Here is a 14336-nt window from a genome sequence, read left to right on the forward strand (position 1 = left end):
TCCAGCAAACTGTGCCGCTTCCAGGGTGGCCACACCCATGGACAGAGCCATAAAGACCCTGAATGGGCCCCAGGACACTTTCACCCACTCCTCCCCGGGGGCCTGAGGTACCTGGATGTGAGAGATTACTTGCTGAAGAAGGCATGTGGCTCACACTACATTGGCTTTTGACTGTTTGGGACGAGAAAGCCACGTGTCTGCAGCAGGCATCGCCATTTTCGTGTCCTCATGGGTTTCCAGACACTGTCACTTTTGAGAACTATCCTTTGACTATGGCAGCATCTAACCTGCTCTCTGCATAGCTGTTACATATACTATCTCATTTAGCTGCAAAAAGAGGCTCCTGTTGCTGGCACTTCGATGTTCCACTTTATGGAGAAGCAGCCGATTTAGGGAAGTGGAATGATCTAACAGGACCACACAGCTCCTGAAAGGCTGCCACAGGAGGGTCCTGAGCCACAGCATTGGCTTTGCACTGCTTCCACTGCCTGACCCTCCCTCCTTCATCCCTCAGCGAATCACCAGCTTATATCACACGAGGAATTACTGTTCTCCTTGAAACTCCTCTTCCAGATAGTTTCTACGTATTTGTGTGATTATAAAATTTAAACCTGTTTTCCCTTTAAGACAGTGATCTCTAACTTACCAGTATATCTCTCTCTGACCCATTCCCCCGAGCCTGGAACACAGGAGATCCTCTGTAAATATTTGTTAAATAAGTGAATGGAATAATATCTACCTCTGAGGCTAATCCTTTTCCTGTTGCATCCACCCCTTTCCCCTACCCCGTGAGTGACAAGAGAGTTGTGAATACTCAGATTTTTCAAAGGAGGAAGTTAGGAAACAGTAGTTGAAGACCTTTTTCTCGGGTGGTCTTGTCTGAACGAGATGGATGTGAAAGAATCCCACCCACCTGACCACAAGGGGACCTTTAAAAGCATGGGGGATTTTATCAAGTTCTAGCTTTCTGCACATGTGAAATTCATCTTAAATTTATCTGTAACCTATTATACCACAATAATCATAATACCTAGCATTCGTAGAGTACTTCACAAAATTTGCATATGATTTCCCTATTTACAGCACCTAATTGTCATAATTGTACAGATACTGTCAATGAACTGAGAACAGTTAAATTGTTCAAGATTGGCTCACCCCTATAATCCTAGCACTTTGGGAGGCAGAGCCAGGAGGATCCTTTGAGGCCAGGAGCTCAAGACCAGACTGGGCAACATAGCAAGACCCCACCTCTATAAAAATTTTAAAAACTAACTGGGCATGGTGTGCAGACCTGTGGTCCCAGCTACTCAGGAGGCTGAGGCAAAAAGATTGCCTAAGCCCAAGAGTTTAAGGTTGCAGAGAGATATGATGGTCCACTGCCCTGCAGCCTGGGTAACAGACTGACACACTGTCTCAAAAAAAAAAAAAAAAATGTTCAAGATCATCATGCAGCCAGTAAGTAATATAGCTAGGGTTCAAATTTAAGCCATTATGCCCCAACTTGTGTATTATTTGTTCTATACTAATCTGTCAACTGTGTGGCTGTTTGAGAACTCGGCAATATTTTGATGGAAATATATATTGTTGCTTCTTAAAAATGCCTTCCACTCCGGGTTTTATTTTTTTATAAAAGCTTAATTGAGATATAATTCACATACTATAAAATTCATTCTTTTAAAGTGCATGATTTAGTGGTTTTTAGTATATTCACCAAGTAGGACAACCACCATAACTATCTAATTTTAGAACACTTTTATCACCTCAAAAAGAAACCTCATACTCATTAGCTGTCACTGTTCATTGTGACCTCCCCCGGCCCCTGGCAAGCACTAATCTACTTCTGTGTCTGTGGATTTGACTATTCCAGACATTTCATGTAAATGGAATTCTATCATATGCAGCCTTTAGTAACTGGCTCCTCTCACTGTTCTCTAGGTTCATCCATGTTGTACCACACATCTTAGGGCTTCATTCCTTTTTATGGCAGAATAATATTCCACTTTTGGTGGTACCACATTCTGTTCATTCATTCATATACAATTTCTTAAAATACATTTTGAGCCAACAGGGAAAAGTTGGAAGACTTAATACAAAATCCAGGTGTCCAGTACATCTTGAAAACTCGGAAATTTAATGTCAACTTCCCCTTGGTGACAACGTGCATTTACCGAGATCTCACAGCCTCCCCTCCCATCAGAGCGACAGGCTGTGCAGCTGCCCAAGCCCGATCGTTCCTACTCTCCTCTCGCCACTGTGGTGTCTTGTGTGGCCCTGGTGGGTTTGAGGTCCATCATGGCATGTGATGTGGGTAGATATTAGAATCCCTAATTCAGCCTTCTGCATTCCAGTCTTCTGTCCCTCGTAGGTTCACTTCCTGACCGCCTGACTACAACCTCTTAGCTCACCTTGGATATTCATAATAACAGACGGTCAGGACTGACGATGATTTCATTCAAGTCATCTGCTCCCACACAAGGACACAGTCTCGCACCTTGAAAGAAACACGGTAAATGGACACATTTCTATAAAATTCGGCAGATGTCTTTGCTTGTAACAGTCCAGTGGGACCTCCGTATTCCAGAACCGCAGCATGCACTATTCATGATTGTTTTTGAGACCAAAACAAAACAACAAAACAAATCAAAAAGAAGCTCTGCACATCCCATGTTGAGCACACGCTTCAAACCCTCTCAAATCCGTGTCGACGCTCTGCGTTCGCAGTAGCCCCTGCTACCAGAGACTTCCTCACCCTTTGTTCTTTTCTTTTTCTTCTAGAGGAAGAATTCAGATTATCCTCCGATAATTTGGAGGTAAAAGACTTCCTTGCATTTAATGATTAAAAAAAAAAAAAGATTTTCTACCAGTAAAGAGAAATAATAGATCCCAATGCTCTAAGTGCCTTATATAATTACTGTAATAAGAAGAGCACAGTCTTCCCATAGGCTTTACCTTACTGAACTGCATGCCTGCAAACATTTAAAGAAGCATAGCTCACACATGCATGTGCATACACACACCCACACGCACACACACACACATCCCCACTCATACGCCATGTATGCGGCATAGAGATTCAATCAGCTTGACAAAGCATAGGACTGAGAGGATCATTCGTACTGCGGAACCCTACTGGGCTTCTTGTTTTGTTTTGTGTGAGACAGAGTCTCCCTCTGTCACCCAGGCTGGAGTGCAGTGGCGAGGTCTCGGCTCACTGCAACCTCTACATCCCAGGTTCAAGCGATTCTCCTGCCTCAGCCTCCCAAGCAGCTGGGAATACAGGTGTGTGCCACCATACCCAGCCAGTTTTTGTATTTTTAGTAGGGATGGGGTTTCACCATGTTGGCCAGGCTGGTTTCGAACTCCCAACCTCAGGTGATCCCCCCACCCCCACCTCAACCTCCCAAAGTGCTAGGATTACAGGCTTGAGCCACGCTGATTTTGCATTTTTTAGTAGAGACAGGGTTTTGCCATATTGGCCAAGCTGCATTTGAACTCCTGACCTTAGGTGATCCGCCTCCCAAAGTACTGGGATTACAGGTGTGAGCTATAGTACCCTGCTCAGTACAGGGCTTTTTATACACGGCATTTGACAAAGTCTTGCCAAAGTCTGACAAACCTGCAAAAATATGTTTGATTCCTCCTAGTAAACATAAGTGAATAGGAAAAGATGTGATTTTTTTTTTCCCCCGGAGGTAGAGGTTTTATTGCGTAAAACACTGGATAAAACTGGGCTGCTTCAAAGACATTTTATTCTAACAGCAGAAAGAAAACAGTCATTGCTGAAAAAACAACTTTTAATACTTTCTATACCAGAATAAAGTTCTGTCAACTGATGTATTATAATAATAAATAATGACCAAGAATAAACTTTAAATACAAAGTTTTCTACTTGTTACAAGCATAGCAACAAAATCCTCTACTTCTATTGATCTCAGATTTCCTCCAAGATAGATTTTTTTTTTCTTTGTGTAGGAATGTAGACAGTATTATGACCAGCATCACAGACTACAGAAGTTACAGGGAAGAAACTTGACATGTTTAGATATGAGAACCTGATGACATTCAGAAACTGACGCTGCATCACTGTGGCTGTCACTTGTGTGTGTTACAAGTTACAAATGTTCTGGAAAGAAGGCCTGTGTCAGAGGCGGGGAGGAGGACAGTAGCACTGGACAAAATGGAATCAACACGCACACCACAAAGAAGAGGGGATGTTCCCAGTGTCACAAACAGAATTATTGCCTGTCGCATCGGAGATGCTGGAAAGACACAAAAAAATACTGAAAGAGCTCTCAAAGTGCTAGAAATGGAATGTGGCTCTCATTTTTCCCCCACTTTTTTTCCTCTTTTTTTTTCTTTTTTCTTTTTTTTTTTCATCTTTTTTTTTTCTTTTTTTAATTTTTCTTTGCTAAGATACCAAAGGCAGAGCAAACACAGAAAGCAAGGGACTGGCACAGTCAGCAAACACAGTAGTGCAGTTAAAATCCTAAAGCGTACTACAGTCGGAAAGTTTTCAATAACATTTCAGTCCTTTCTCTAGGATCATAGAAACAGTTGCATTAAGTTTATCAACTCGATTTAAGTAAGGCAGTGAGAACTATACTAGAAAAACAAGAAAGCAGCTTGCTCTATGCCAGATGGGTCCAAGTTGCACAGCGACCTCATTTACACTGAAACCTCGGTTAGATGACACCCTTTTGACAGCATATGCAAACCGGATTCCTTATTAGCCTGAGATTCTTTCTGGTCTCAGGATAGCACTAAGAATTTTATTTACATTGATTGCAGTTTAGTATTTTTGTAAACTGCTGTAGGCAGAGCTGAAGTTTTTAAGGCCCTGGGGTTTAATCTGTGCTCCCAGCCTGCAAGGAAATATTGACTTTTTTTTTTTTTTTAAGTCTGAATGATTTTGTTTTAGAAGAAGTTAATACTTCCATACTTCTCTACCACCACAAGCAACAGCACCAATTTTATGTCACTCAAAGGAAGTATGTTAAAAGGCTCAACTTTACACCATGCTAGCAGATTCAAGAATAAACCTTTAACTAGTCTTCCTAAATCATTTTTTGAAATAAGTGTTTCATTATTGACACTCGAAATCTCCTGTGTGGTGCAGACCTTGATAAATTTGGAGTATCCAATCAGTAGAAAATCTAAAATATACAAAAATATGGAACACATTTGTTTTACAAAAACAGACATTTTAACTCAAATAGTTGTCGTCATTAAAGATAGCAGGATGTTTAGATTCATATTTTAATGCAAGCTATTTCATAAGAGCTTGCTGGAGAAGAAAATCTCGCTTCATGTCTGTGACATTTACAAAAACCAACATATGAAAAAAAAATCTGATCATAAGGACCAGAGCAGCCTTCATTCAAGTAAAATTTTAAAAATCATAATTAAAAAATCTTTCTATTATTACCTAAACATTAATTGCTCACCGGCATCTTCTATGGTTGGGGTTAGCTAGTTTACCTAACAACATTTTATATAACGGACCCTACAATTTTTTTAACAGCGACTTCCTTCTTCATCCAAAATTTTTTTAAAAAAAGAAAAAAAAAAAGACAACCAAGAACAAAACATTTCCCTCAATATGGCAATTTGATCTAAAAAAAAAAAAAAGAATTACTCATCAAATCTGCGATGGGCATTGGTCTGCAGACACTTCCTGATCATTGATTTCATTTGGCTGTGTATTTTGTAAAAATGCACATTTCAGATATCAATCCTCTGCAGTGCCGGTCAGCCCGGGCGCTGGCTGCGGGCCGTCTAGGGTTTCTCTAAGAGTGCAGTTACAACACCACGTGAATTGATTTTCTCTGCAGTGACCGCTCCAGTCTGACTGGCACCACAGCTGCCTCCCGACACATCTCATTAGGGTTGGAGGCAAATGATGGCAGCTGGTGTCAGATTATAGAGGTGTTTTCAACAACGAAAACACAGCCCCTCCATCTTCAACGCAACGCTAAATCATTTAGATGGTATCGTGTTTCGGTTAAGAGCATTATTTTTGGACAAAGACGACTTTCGAGTGGGAAGGGCCCCCAGCTCTCTCCAGCTCGGAGGACACCAAGCGTTTTTGAAATCACTTTTCTCCCACCTGCGTTGTTTTGGAAGTATTTGTTGCTGGGTAACAGTTTAGCAGCCATTTTCAAGGGCTGGGGGATTTTTTTTTTTAATATATATATAGATATCTTTTAAAATTTTTTAAATGTTCTATACACTATTGGGGGGGGTTGTACATGATTTTTTCCCCTTGGAATGCAGTTAGCAAACTTTTATCAGATGCATAACGTTAAAACTGTGTGTAAAATACTATTGCAATATACAGGTTGGTCTGTTCAGTTGGTCTCCTCCTGGCCCTTGCACCCCTCTTCTGTGAGGTCGGCTGAGCTCCCCGCCTTGACAGCTGTGGGCTCTTCGAAATTCCCAGAAGCCTCCGAGTCGACCCTGGAGCGCTTGAACCTGCGGTCGGGATACTGGCTGTTGTCAAAAGGCATGCGATGGACGCAGAGGACGTGTGTCTTCAGGTTCCCCTTCTGAGAGGCACTGTAGGGACAATAGCGGCACTGGAAAGGCCTGTGACCTGCGGGCAGAAAGAGTGGCCGGTCAGCACTGCTGCTCACACCTTCCCGGCCCCCCGCGGCTCCAAGGACCGCCATGGCAATCACCAGTCTAATCGATTTTATTATTATCACTTTGCAAAAATCAAATAGTAAGGGTTAGAAAAGCAGCCAATACATCAGGCACACAAACTAAGATTTAGAAAATCTTTCCCTCCCTGGCTATGTTGTAGCTGTTTTGTTTTTGTATCTGAGACGGAGTCTCACTCTGTCCCCAAGGCTGGAGTGCAGTGGAGCGATCTTGACACTCACTGCAACCTCCGCCTCCCGGGTTCAATCGATCCTCCTGTCTCATGTTTCCCAAGCACCTGGGGTTACAGGTGCCCACCACCACGCCCGGCTACTCTCTGTATTTTTAGTAGAGACGGGGTTGCACCATCTTGGCCAAGCTTGTCTTGAACTCCTGACCTATAGTGATCTTCCCACCTCAGCCTCCCAAAATGCAGGGATTACAGGCATGAGCTAAGGCACCTGGCCTCTGGCTATTTTTTTTTTTTTTTTTTTTTTTTTTTTTGTTATTGTTAGAGGTGAAGTCTCATTCCTCACCTCAGGCTGGCAGTGCATTGGTGTGATTATATCTGAAGTGTATATCCATCCTCTGGCCTTAGCCTTCAGACTAGCTGGAATCACAGGTGCACTGCAATGCCCAGCAATTTTGTTTGCCTATTTTAGAGACAGGATCTCACTATGTTGCCTAGGCTGGTCTCGAGCTCTTGTCTTAAAGGATCCTCCCTTTTCACCTCTTAAGTAGCTGAGATTACAGGTGCAAGCCACCACACCTGTCTCTAGCTAGAGTTTTTAACCCAGCTGACTAAACAGGAAGCTCCCTATACCTGGACTTTTTTCTATAAAGGGTTATGTAGTAAATAGTCCCAGACTTGCAGGCAAAGAGGCCGAATCCAAGAGATTATGTAGGTATTTCTAGAATAAGACAGGAAACAAATATTCCTCAGCTCTTTATTGAGGAAATTCAAAACTTGATTTATGGACACTGAAATTTAAATTTTATATAAATTTCATGTGGGATGAACTACTATTATTCTAATTTGAGTTTTTTTCTCAAACATTAAAAATATAGAAAAACCAGTCCTAGCTCACAGAGTATATAAAAGCAAACACTTGCTCGGCACAGTGGCTCATGCCTGGAATCCCAACACCTTGGGAGGTTGAGGCAAGTCAGTTGTTTGAGCCCAGGAGTTTGAGATCAGCCTAGGCAGCATGGTGAGACAGTCTGTACAAAAAAAAAAAAAAAAAAAAAATCTAAAAATTATCCAGGGACATGCCTGTGGTCCCAGCTACTCAGGAGGCTGAGGTGGGAGGATCACTTGAACCCCAGAGTCTGAGGCTGCAGTGAGCTATGATGGTACCAGTGCACTACAGCCTGGACAACACAGCAAGACCCTGTGACCAAAACAAAGAACAAAAAAAAAAAAAAAAAAAGACAATAGTTAGCCCAGGAGCTTCACTTTGCTGACCCCAACTCTGCACAAAAACCAAAAATCCTTCCATCTAGGAGTCTGACTCAGGCCTCAGAGCAAATCCAGTTCATTTTCTTATCCTTCTATTGACTCTTTATCATTGAGAAAACAAAGAATGGCAAAGAGTGTGTATTTTGGGGTGGGGTGAGTGAGGGGTGTCACCCAAGCCTTGCTCTTGGGCAGAGCTGGGAAGGCTGAGCTGGGGGAATTTGTAGAATCTGAGGGTCTCAGGGACAGCAGAGGAAGTTATCGGGACCAGGAGCAAGATGAACAGGTAAACAAGGCCAGCATAAGTTTTAAAGAAGGTAGAATTTGAGTAGTGACCCTTGAAATGAAACCTTCCTGGAAAGACTCTAATTTGGAGCAGAAGGCAGATTCTCAAGGAATTCCACCTGATCCTCCAAGAGCGATGTCTCTACCCTGATGCGCTCCAGCCATGCACAGACTCTGCCATCTCGAGGAAGTGGTAAAACATCTGGCTGGAAGTTATTCTGGGGCAATGGCATTTTCCCTGCTTCTGGGAAGCTGCTGATGAGCCATTCCTGGAAGCTCTCGTGTGCTGTTTCACCCAGTGCCCAAAGAGGTCAGGGCCCAGGACTGGGTTTCATTTGCTCAAAAAAATAAACAAGTAAATAAATGGAGGGCCCAATCATTGGCTCCAGAAAACAAACCAACAGCACATTCAGCACTTTCTCTAAAGCAGTAGTAGCAGCCCTGTCTCTGTTTAGCAAAACAGCCTTGTTCCTGAGAAGCAGGAGGCTGACGCAATGTTGGGAGCAGAAGCTCACTTTCTCAAAGAATTGTTCCCAGTGCTAAATTCTTCTTTCCTGTTGGGCTTCTGGAGTTCACTGTCTCCTTGTTCCCGCATACGCAGCTGGTGGCCAGGACTTACCCATAGTACCTGTTGAATCTTGTCCTTTGCCCACTTCAGAACCAGACCCAGCGTGCACCAATTCTTGTCTAGACTATGAACATGGCAGCCCCAGGGGGACCTTCGTGCTTCCACTTCCCACCTCCAGTCTGTCCTCCGCAGGGACTGCAGAGTGAGTGCCTATAGCAGAAGCTCAGCCTGTGATTTCTTTGCCCCAAATCTTGGATGGCCACCGGCCTCCTGAGAAATAATCAGGACTTTCATGGCTCAATCCTAAAGCGTCCTTCCATTCCACGCTAAAGCGTGGAAACTCCTTTTGCCCACACCATATCAAACCTCAGAGGGTCTCTGCACATAGACATCACTGTGCAGTGTCTCCATATCCTTGTGTGTCTACCCTCTGTCTGAAATACCACTTCATTCTCTGCAGGATCAAACCCACTCCTCTATTTAGGCTCTGATCAGCGGGATGCCTGCTTTGTGGGCCTGGGTGTATGTACTGGTCCTCTCAAAAGGCCGTGAATTCCTGAGGCAAGAACCATCACCATCTCAGTGTTATGCGTGCCGAACCCAGTACCTGGCACAGAGCAGGTGGGCATGAACTACTGATTATTTTTTGGTATCACCTTGCCTTTTTCTAATTATACATTTTTGGATTTTCTTTTCTTTTTTGTTTGTTTGGTTTTTTTTTTTTTCTTTGTTTTTTAAGATGGAGTCTTGCTCTGTCGCCTTGGCTGGAGTGCAGTGGTATGATTTCAGCTCACTGCAACCTTTGCCTCCTGGGTTCAAGCGATTCTCCTGCCTCAGCTCCCCAAGTAGCTGGGATTACAGGTGCGTGCCACCATGCCCGGCTAATTTTTGTATTTTTAGTAGAGACAGGGTTTCACCATGTTGGCCAGGCTGGTCTCAAACTCCTGACCTCAGGTGATCTGCCCACTTCAGCCTCCCAAAGTGCTGGGATTACAGACGTGAGCCACGTGCCCGGCCAGGAATTATATATTTTTCGATAGTGTTTCTGCTTCTTCTATTTCTACCGTTGTCCCTAACACAAGGCTGAAGTTGACCAACCTTCCCACTTCCAGAAGCCAATTTGCAAATCTACAGACTTTGCAGTTAAGAACAAAATGAAGTACAAGAACAGTGCACCTGCTGTCGGGGCCCTTCCTGACAGGTGGCCACAGAAGAAGGGCACAGCCAGCACCAAGGACTGGTGCCATGATTGCCAGGTAAAAGAAGGAATACCAGAGTGACTACCCATTTGCTCTCTTGCCACCCTTTTTACCTTAAGGGCTTGGTCACCTGGGGAAGGCCCTGGGTTGGGAGGGGAAGGACAACAGAGATATATTTCTAATGCAGATTTACGAGTGCACAAAAAATGTAAATACTCCCTGTTCTTCATGGCCTGAGAGTTAGGGCATGGGCTGGAGGATGGAATTAGGAGGCCAATCAGAGACGATGGGATGGGAAAAGCCATACCCAGTCTCCCTACCTTAATGGTGAATCTAAATCAGGGCTAAGCTGGGCATCAGTGAGTTCCAGGTAGATCCTCCAGGCCAAGCAGCTTAGAGATAACGCAGAGTCCCCAAGATTCAGCCAGCCAATTCTTCAAGTTACCATCCCTGTGGACCCTAAGCTATGCCCGGGGCTCACTGAGCGGGGGTTTGAGCTACTTGGAAATGAACACTATCAAGCAAGAATAGAGAAGTAGCCAAGACACCAGGAAACCTAAGAAATGTTTTGAGGTTTTGGCCAAAGCTTCTCTGAAACGGACTGTCTTTTCTGTGTTTCTACCAGGGGCAGTCCTAATTACCATGGTTCAGACAATGCTACGGATAAGTCATTTATTTATTCATTATATGGCAATCATTGATTGATGGAGAATGTCACTGTCGGATGACAAGTCTTTGGAGTCAAGAACTCCAAATAATGAGTAAAAATAAAAAATAAAACCAAAACCCTTGGTACCATCATCCAAAGAGGCCGGCAGAACTATGAAACAGAGTACTCAAACCTCAGGATTGTTTATAAAATCTGCCTCAGTTCACCAGGATCACATTGCTTCTTCTATTCTTCAGTTGTTTTGTTCATCAGTGAAACTATCTATTGTATTTTCTTTTTTCTTTTTTGAGATGGAGTTTCGCTCTCGTTGCCCAGGCTGGAGTACAATGGCGTGACCTCAGCTCACTGCAACCTCTGCCTCCCAGGTTCAAGAGATTCTCCTGCCTCACCCTCCTGAGTAGCTGGGATTATAGGTGCCCTCCACCGTACCCAGCTAATTTTCCTGTATTTTTTAGTAGAGATGGGATTTCACTATGTTGGCCAGGCTGGTCTTGAACTCCTGACCTCAGGTGATCCACTCGCCTCAGCCTCCCAAAGTGCTGGGATTAGAGGTGTGAGCCACCACACCCGGCTTGTCTATTGTATTTTCTCTTGTCACATTACTGAATAATAATTTATTTCATGTATAAATTCTATGCTACCTGGAAGCCACCCTCTCTACAAACGATGCTCCCACGGGAGTGATGCCGTGTGCCTCTCAGCAAGCTAAAATGTGAACCTCAGATATCTCCTTTATTGGCAATGAAAGCCTTTTTGATTTGGCCAACTTGGTATAAAAGCACTTAGTACGTTTTTTTCCACCAATCAGTTTTAAAATATTAATCATGATTTTATCCTATGGTTATATTTTGAATCTCCGTTTCTTGAAAATAGTCCAAATGTATAATAATATTTCTGGTAGATTTGGGTACTTCAGTGGTCAAAACATAAGTATTGAATTGGTTTCATTTTAACTTAGGTAAGATGGAAATCTGTATGTAAATTCATCTAAAGCCATCCACGTATACATCGTGGAAAGAAGTCTATATAATGCTAGAATCATAATAAATCCTGATCTTGCAATATATCTAGTAAGTAGAAGCTTTGTAGGTAATAATGGTGGTACCTAAAGACCCTGAAGGCCTGCATTCCAGTTTTTCATGTACATTTTTGCATGTTTATCCTCATATTTGAGCTTTGGCCAATTTTGTCAAGGGATGATATCAGCTCCATTGTACAGATGAGAGAGCTGACGTACAGTGAACCTGGGAAGTTTGACTTCAGAATGAATTTCCAGTGATATAAAGTACTTAGTACCCCTCGCTCTCTAAAATTATTACAAAGACTATGATTAAAAATGTGTTTTTATAGGCTCACACACACACAATGTGTTACTTTATACACAATTTACATTGAATTTTATTCTATATCCATAATATTATTTATAGGCAGACACACACACACACACACACACACACACACACACACACACACCTTTCTGAGTTGTTTACTGAAAGGCTACCATGAGACTGATGCGGAAGGAAGTTCTACGAAGAAAGGAGAGGCCTACCCTTGGGGAAGCTGACGGAGAGAATCTATGATAGACCCAGAAGAAGGCGTTATATTTTTCCAAGCATCAAATATAACTGAAAGCCCGATCTTTTGATGATGAGAACCTTTATTCCCAAACAGAAAGTTGTTGCTATGCACAGTATTGTTGGACATGACACGTTTCGAAGTCCAAGTAAATCTGGATTAAAAAGTTCCAAACGTCTCTCTACCGTTTGTCATTTGAAGCCCCTGATGACAATGAGCTTGGGATCCATTGGCTTTGGGTCAGAGAACATGAGCAAGGGCTCCAGAAAAAAAAAAAAAAATGCCGAGCTCCGCTAAATATGTCCCTGTGGATTTCACATATTTCTGACAGAAGAGATCCTCCTGAAGGCAGCAAGAGCAAGCGGGGCCCATGGAGTAACACAACAACATGGGAGTTCCCTGACATTTCTACTGAGGGCGCTGTGGGTTTGGAGGAAGTCAGATCTCTCCAGAAGGAGGTAGGTCATCTTATCCCCAGAGGAGAAGCCACTGCAGCCCCAGAGGTGACAGGGCAGCCGCTCAGTGGCCCGGACAGTTCCATCTATCTCATTTTAATAAAACAAAAGACCAGCCACATGGCCTGTGCCATCTTGGTTGACTGGACCTGGACGTGGGGATTTCTGGAGCTGCAAGGAAGATGCTCATGTCCATCAGTGTTGAAGAAGTGAAGTAAGTATTAAGACAGACTTGGGTCAAGCAGGTTTCCATGGTGGTGGAACGGAAGAGCATGAGAACACCCACTCCGGCCAGCTCCCTGTTGGAGACAGCATCAAGGCCGTGGCCTCTCCCAGGTTGAACCTGCTGAGAAGCACCACACTCCAGGACGGCCTTTGGTCACATAGGAAGACCTGGGGACTGTCTCGCTCTGGGACCTTTGCTTTTCTTTCAGGGTCCTCCTTCTCCCCCGTGGACAGAGGAGCTTGGGTCCCCACCGCCGCTTCCCTCCGCTGTAAGGCTGCTAAGCTCCCAGCACCCTGAACTTCAGTCTCCTCTCTCTCTGACCTTGGGCAACCATTTGATCTCAAGGCTTCCATTTCCACACCTGGAAAATGACTCAATAATACAAACACCGATATTACGGGAGTGCTGTGGGGATCCGATGACAGCAGGAGACACACTGGTAACTGAAGAAGAACTCCAAGATGACGGAGGCTTGTCATGGGCACGGCTGCTGTTTCCAGTGTTGTCATCGCGCTGTTGATCTGAGTTGGCTCAGGGGAAACTCTGCCTGGTTCAGTCATCAAAAGTGCTGACTCAGCGAGTGCCTCCTACGCCAGCGTCCTGCGCTTCCGGCGTAGGTAGCACCACGGAAGCTTAAGGGACTGTCTCTCCTTGGGGCACACAGATTGGAATGGGGGCTCTGGGAAGCCAGAGGCCCTTCAAAGCCCAAAGGAACAAGTTGTTAACAGTTGCATTTCCCTGGGAGGAGGTTCAGCAAAGATAAGACAGAATTTGATGTGGGTGAGGCCTCTTGCCAGAAGGAACTCCCCATTTAGAGGGCGAGGCTGAGCTGGCCAAGGGCCACGTCCCAAACAGCTTTGGGAGGCAGTGCAGGCTGTGATGTGGTAGAGGTGATGGGGAGCTGCACAAACCTCTGCCAGGAGGAATCTGAGCCTCTGAGCCTCCTTCTCTCCGTGAAAGCCCCGGTAGTTTGCTGCACTCTGGCCACAGGGGACTTCTCTCTGTTCTCCAAATGCCTCACACTCTTTCCTGCCCCGGGACCTTTGCTCAGTCCTCCCTGATCATCTCCTCAATTTGAACTCTGCCTGCCCCTACTTCATCCAACACCTGCAACCTCATCCGGCAGGCCTCCCGTGTAGCTGCCTCCGCCTGGGAACTGCCTCCCCCGATGACCCCAGACCTGCCGCCATGACTGTGACACACATCCCAGTACATGCCTCTTCCTCAGCCTGGCTGCTAGCAGGAGCTGAACAAATAAAAGAA

General features: G+C 44.3%; 1 protein-coding gene across 11 annotated transcripts in view; it reads right to left on the reverse strand.

The window, feature by feature from the left end:
* Positions 1-2490: 2490 nt before the first annotated feature.
* The window catches only part of ZNF536 (zinc finger protein 536), a 486467-nt gene continuing 474621 nt past the window's right edge, over positions 2491-14336 (reverse strand). For 6 of the 11 annotated variants that reach the window (XM_074384328.1, XM_074384322.1, XM_074384324.1 and 3 more), the window contains one exon: positions 4807-6592. In XM_074384328.1, coding sequence (XP_074240429.1) covers positions 6348-6592 — 245 coding nt within the window. In that variant the 3' untranslated portion in view covers positions 4807-6347. Of the gene's footprint in view, positions 6593-14336 lie in introns of all 11 variants that reach the window. The other 5 variants (XM_074384325.1, XM_039467086.2, XM_039467087.2 and 2 more) reach the window with 2 other exon arrangements.

Source organism: Saimiri boliviensis, chromosome 14 (assembly GCF_048565385.1).
Source record: "Saimiri boliviensis isolate mSaiBol1 chromosome 14, mSaiBol1.pri, whole genome shotgun sequence".
Lineage (NCBI taxonomy): Eukaryota > Metazoa > Chordata > Mammalia > Primates > Cebidae > Saimiri > Saimiri boliviensis.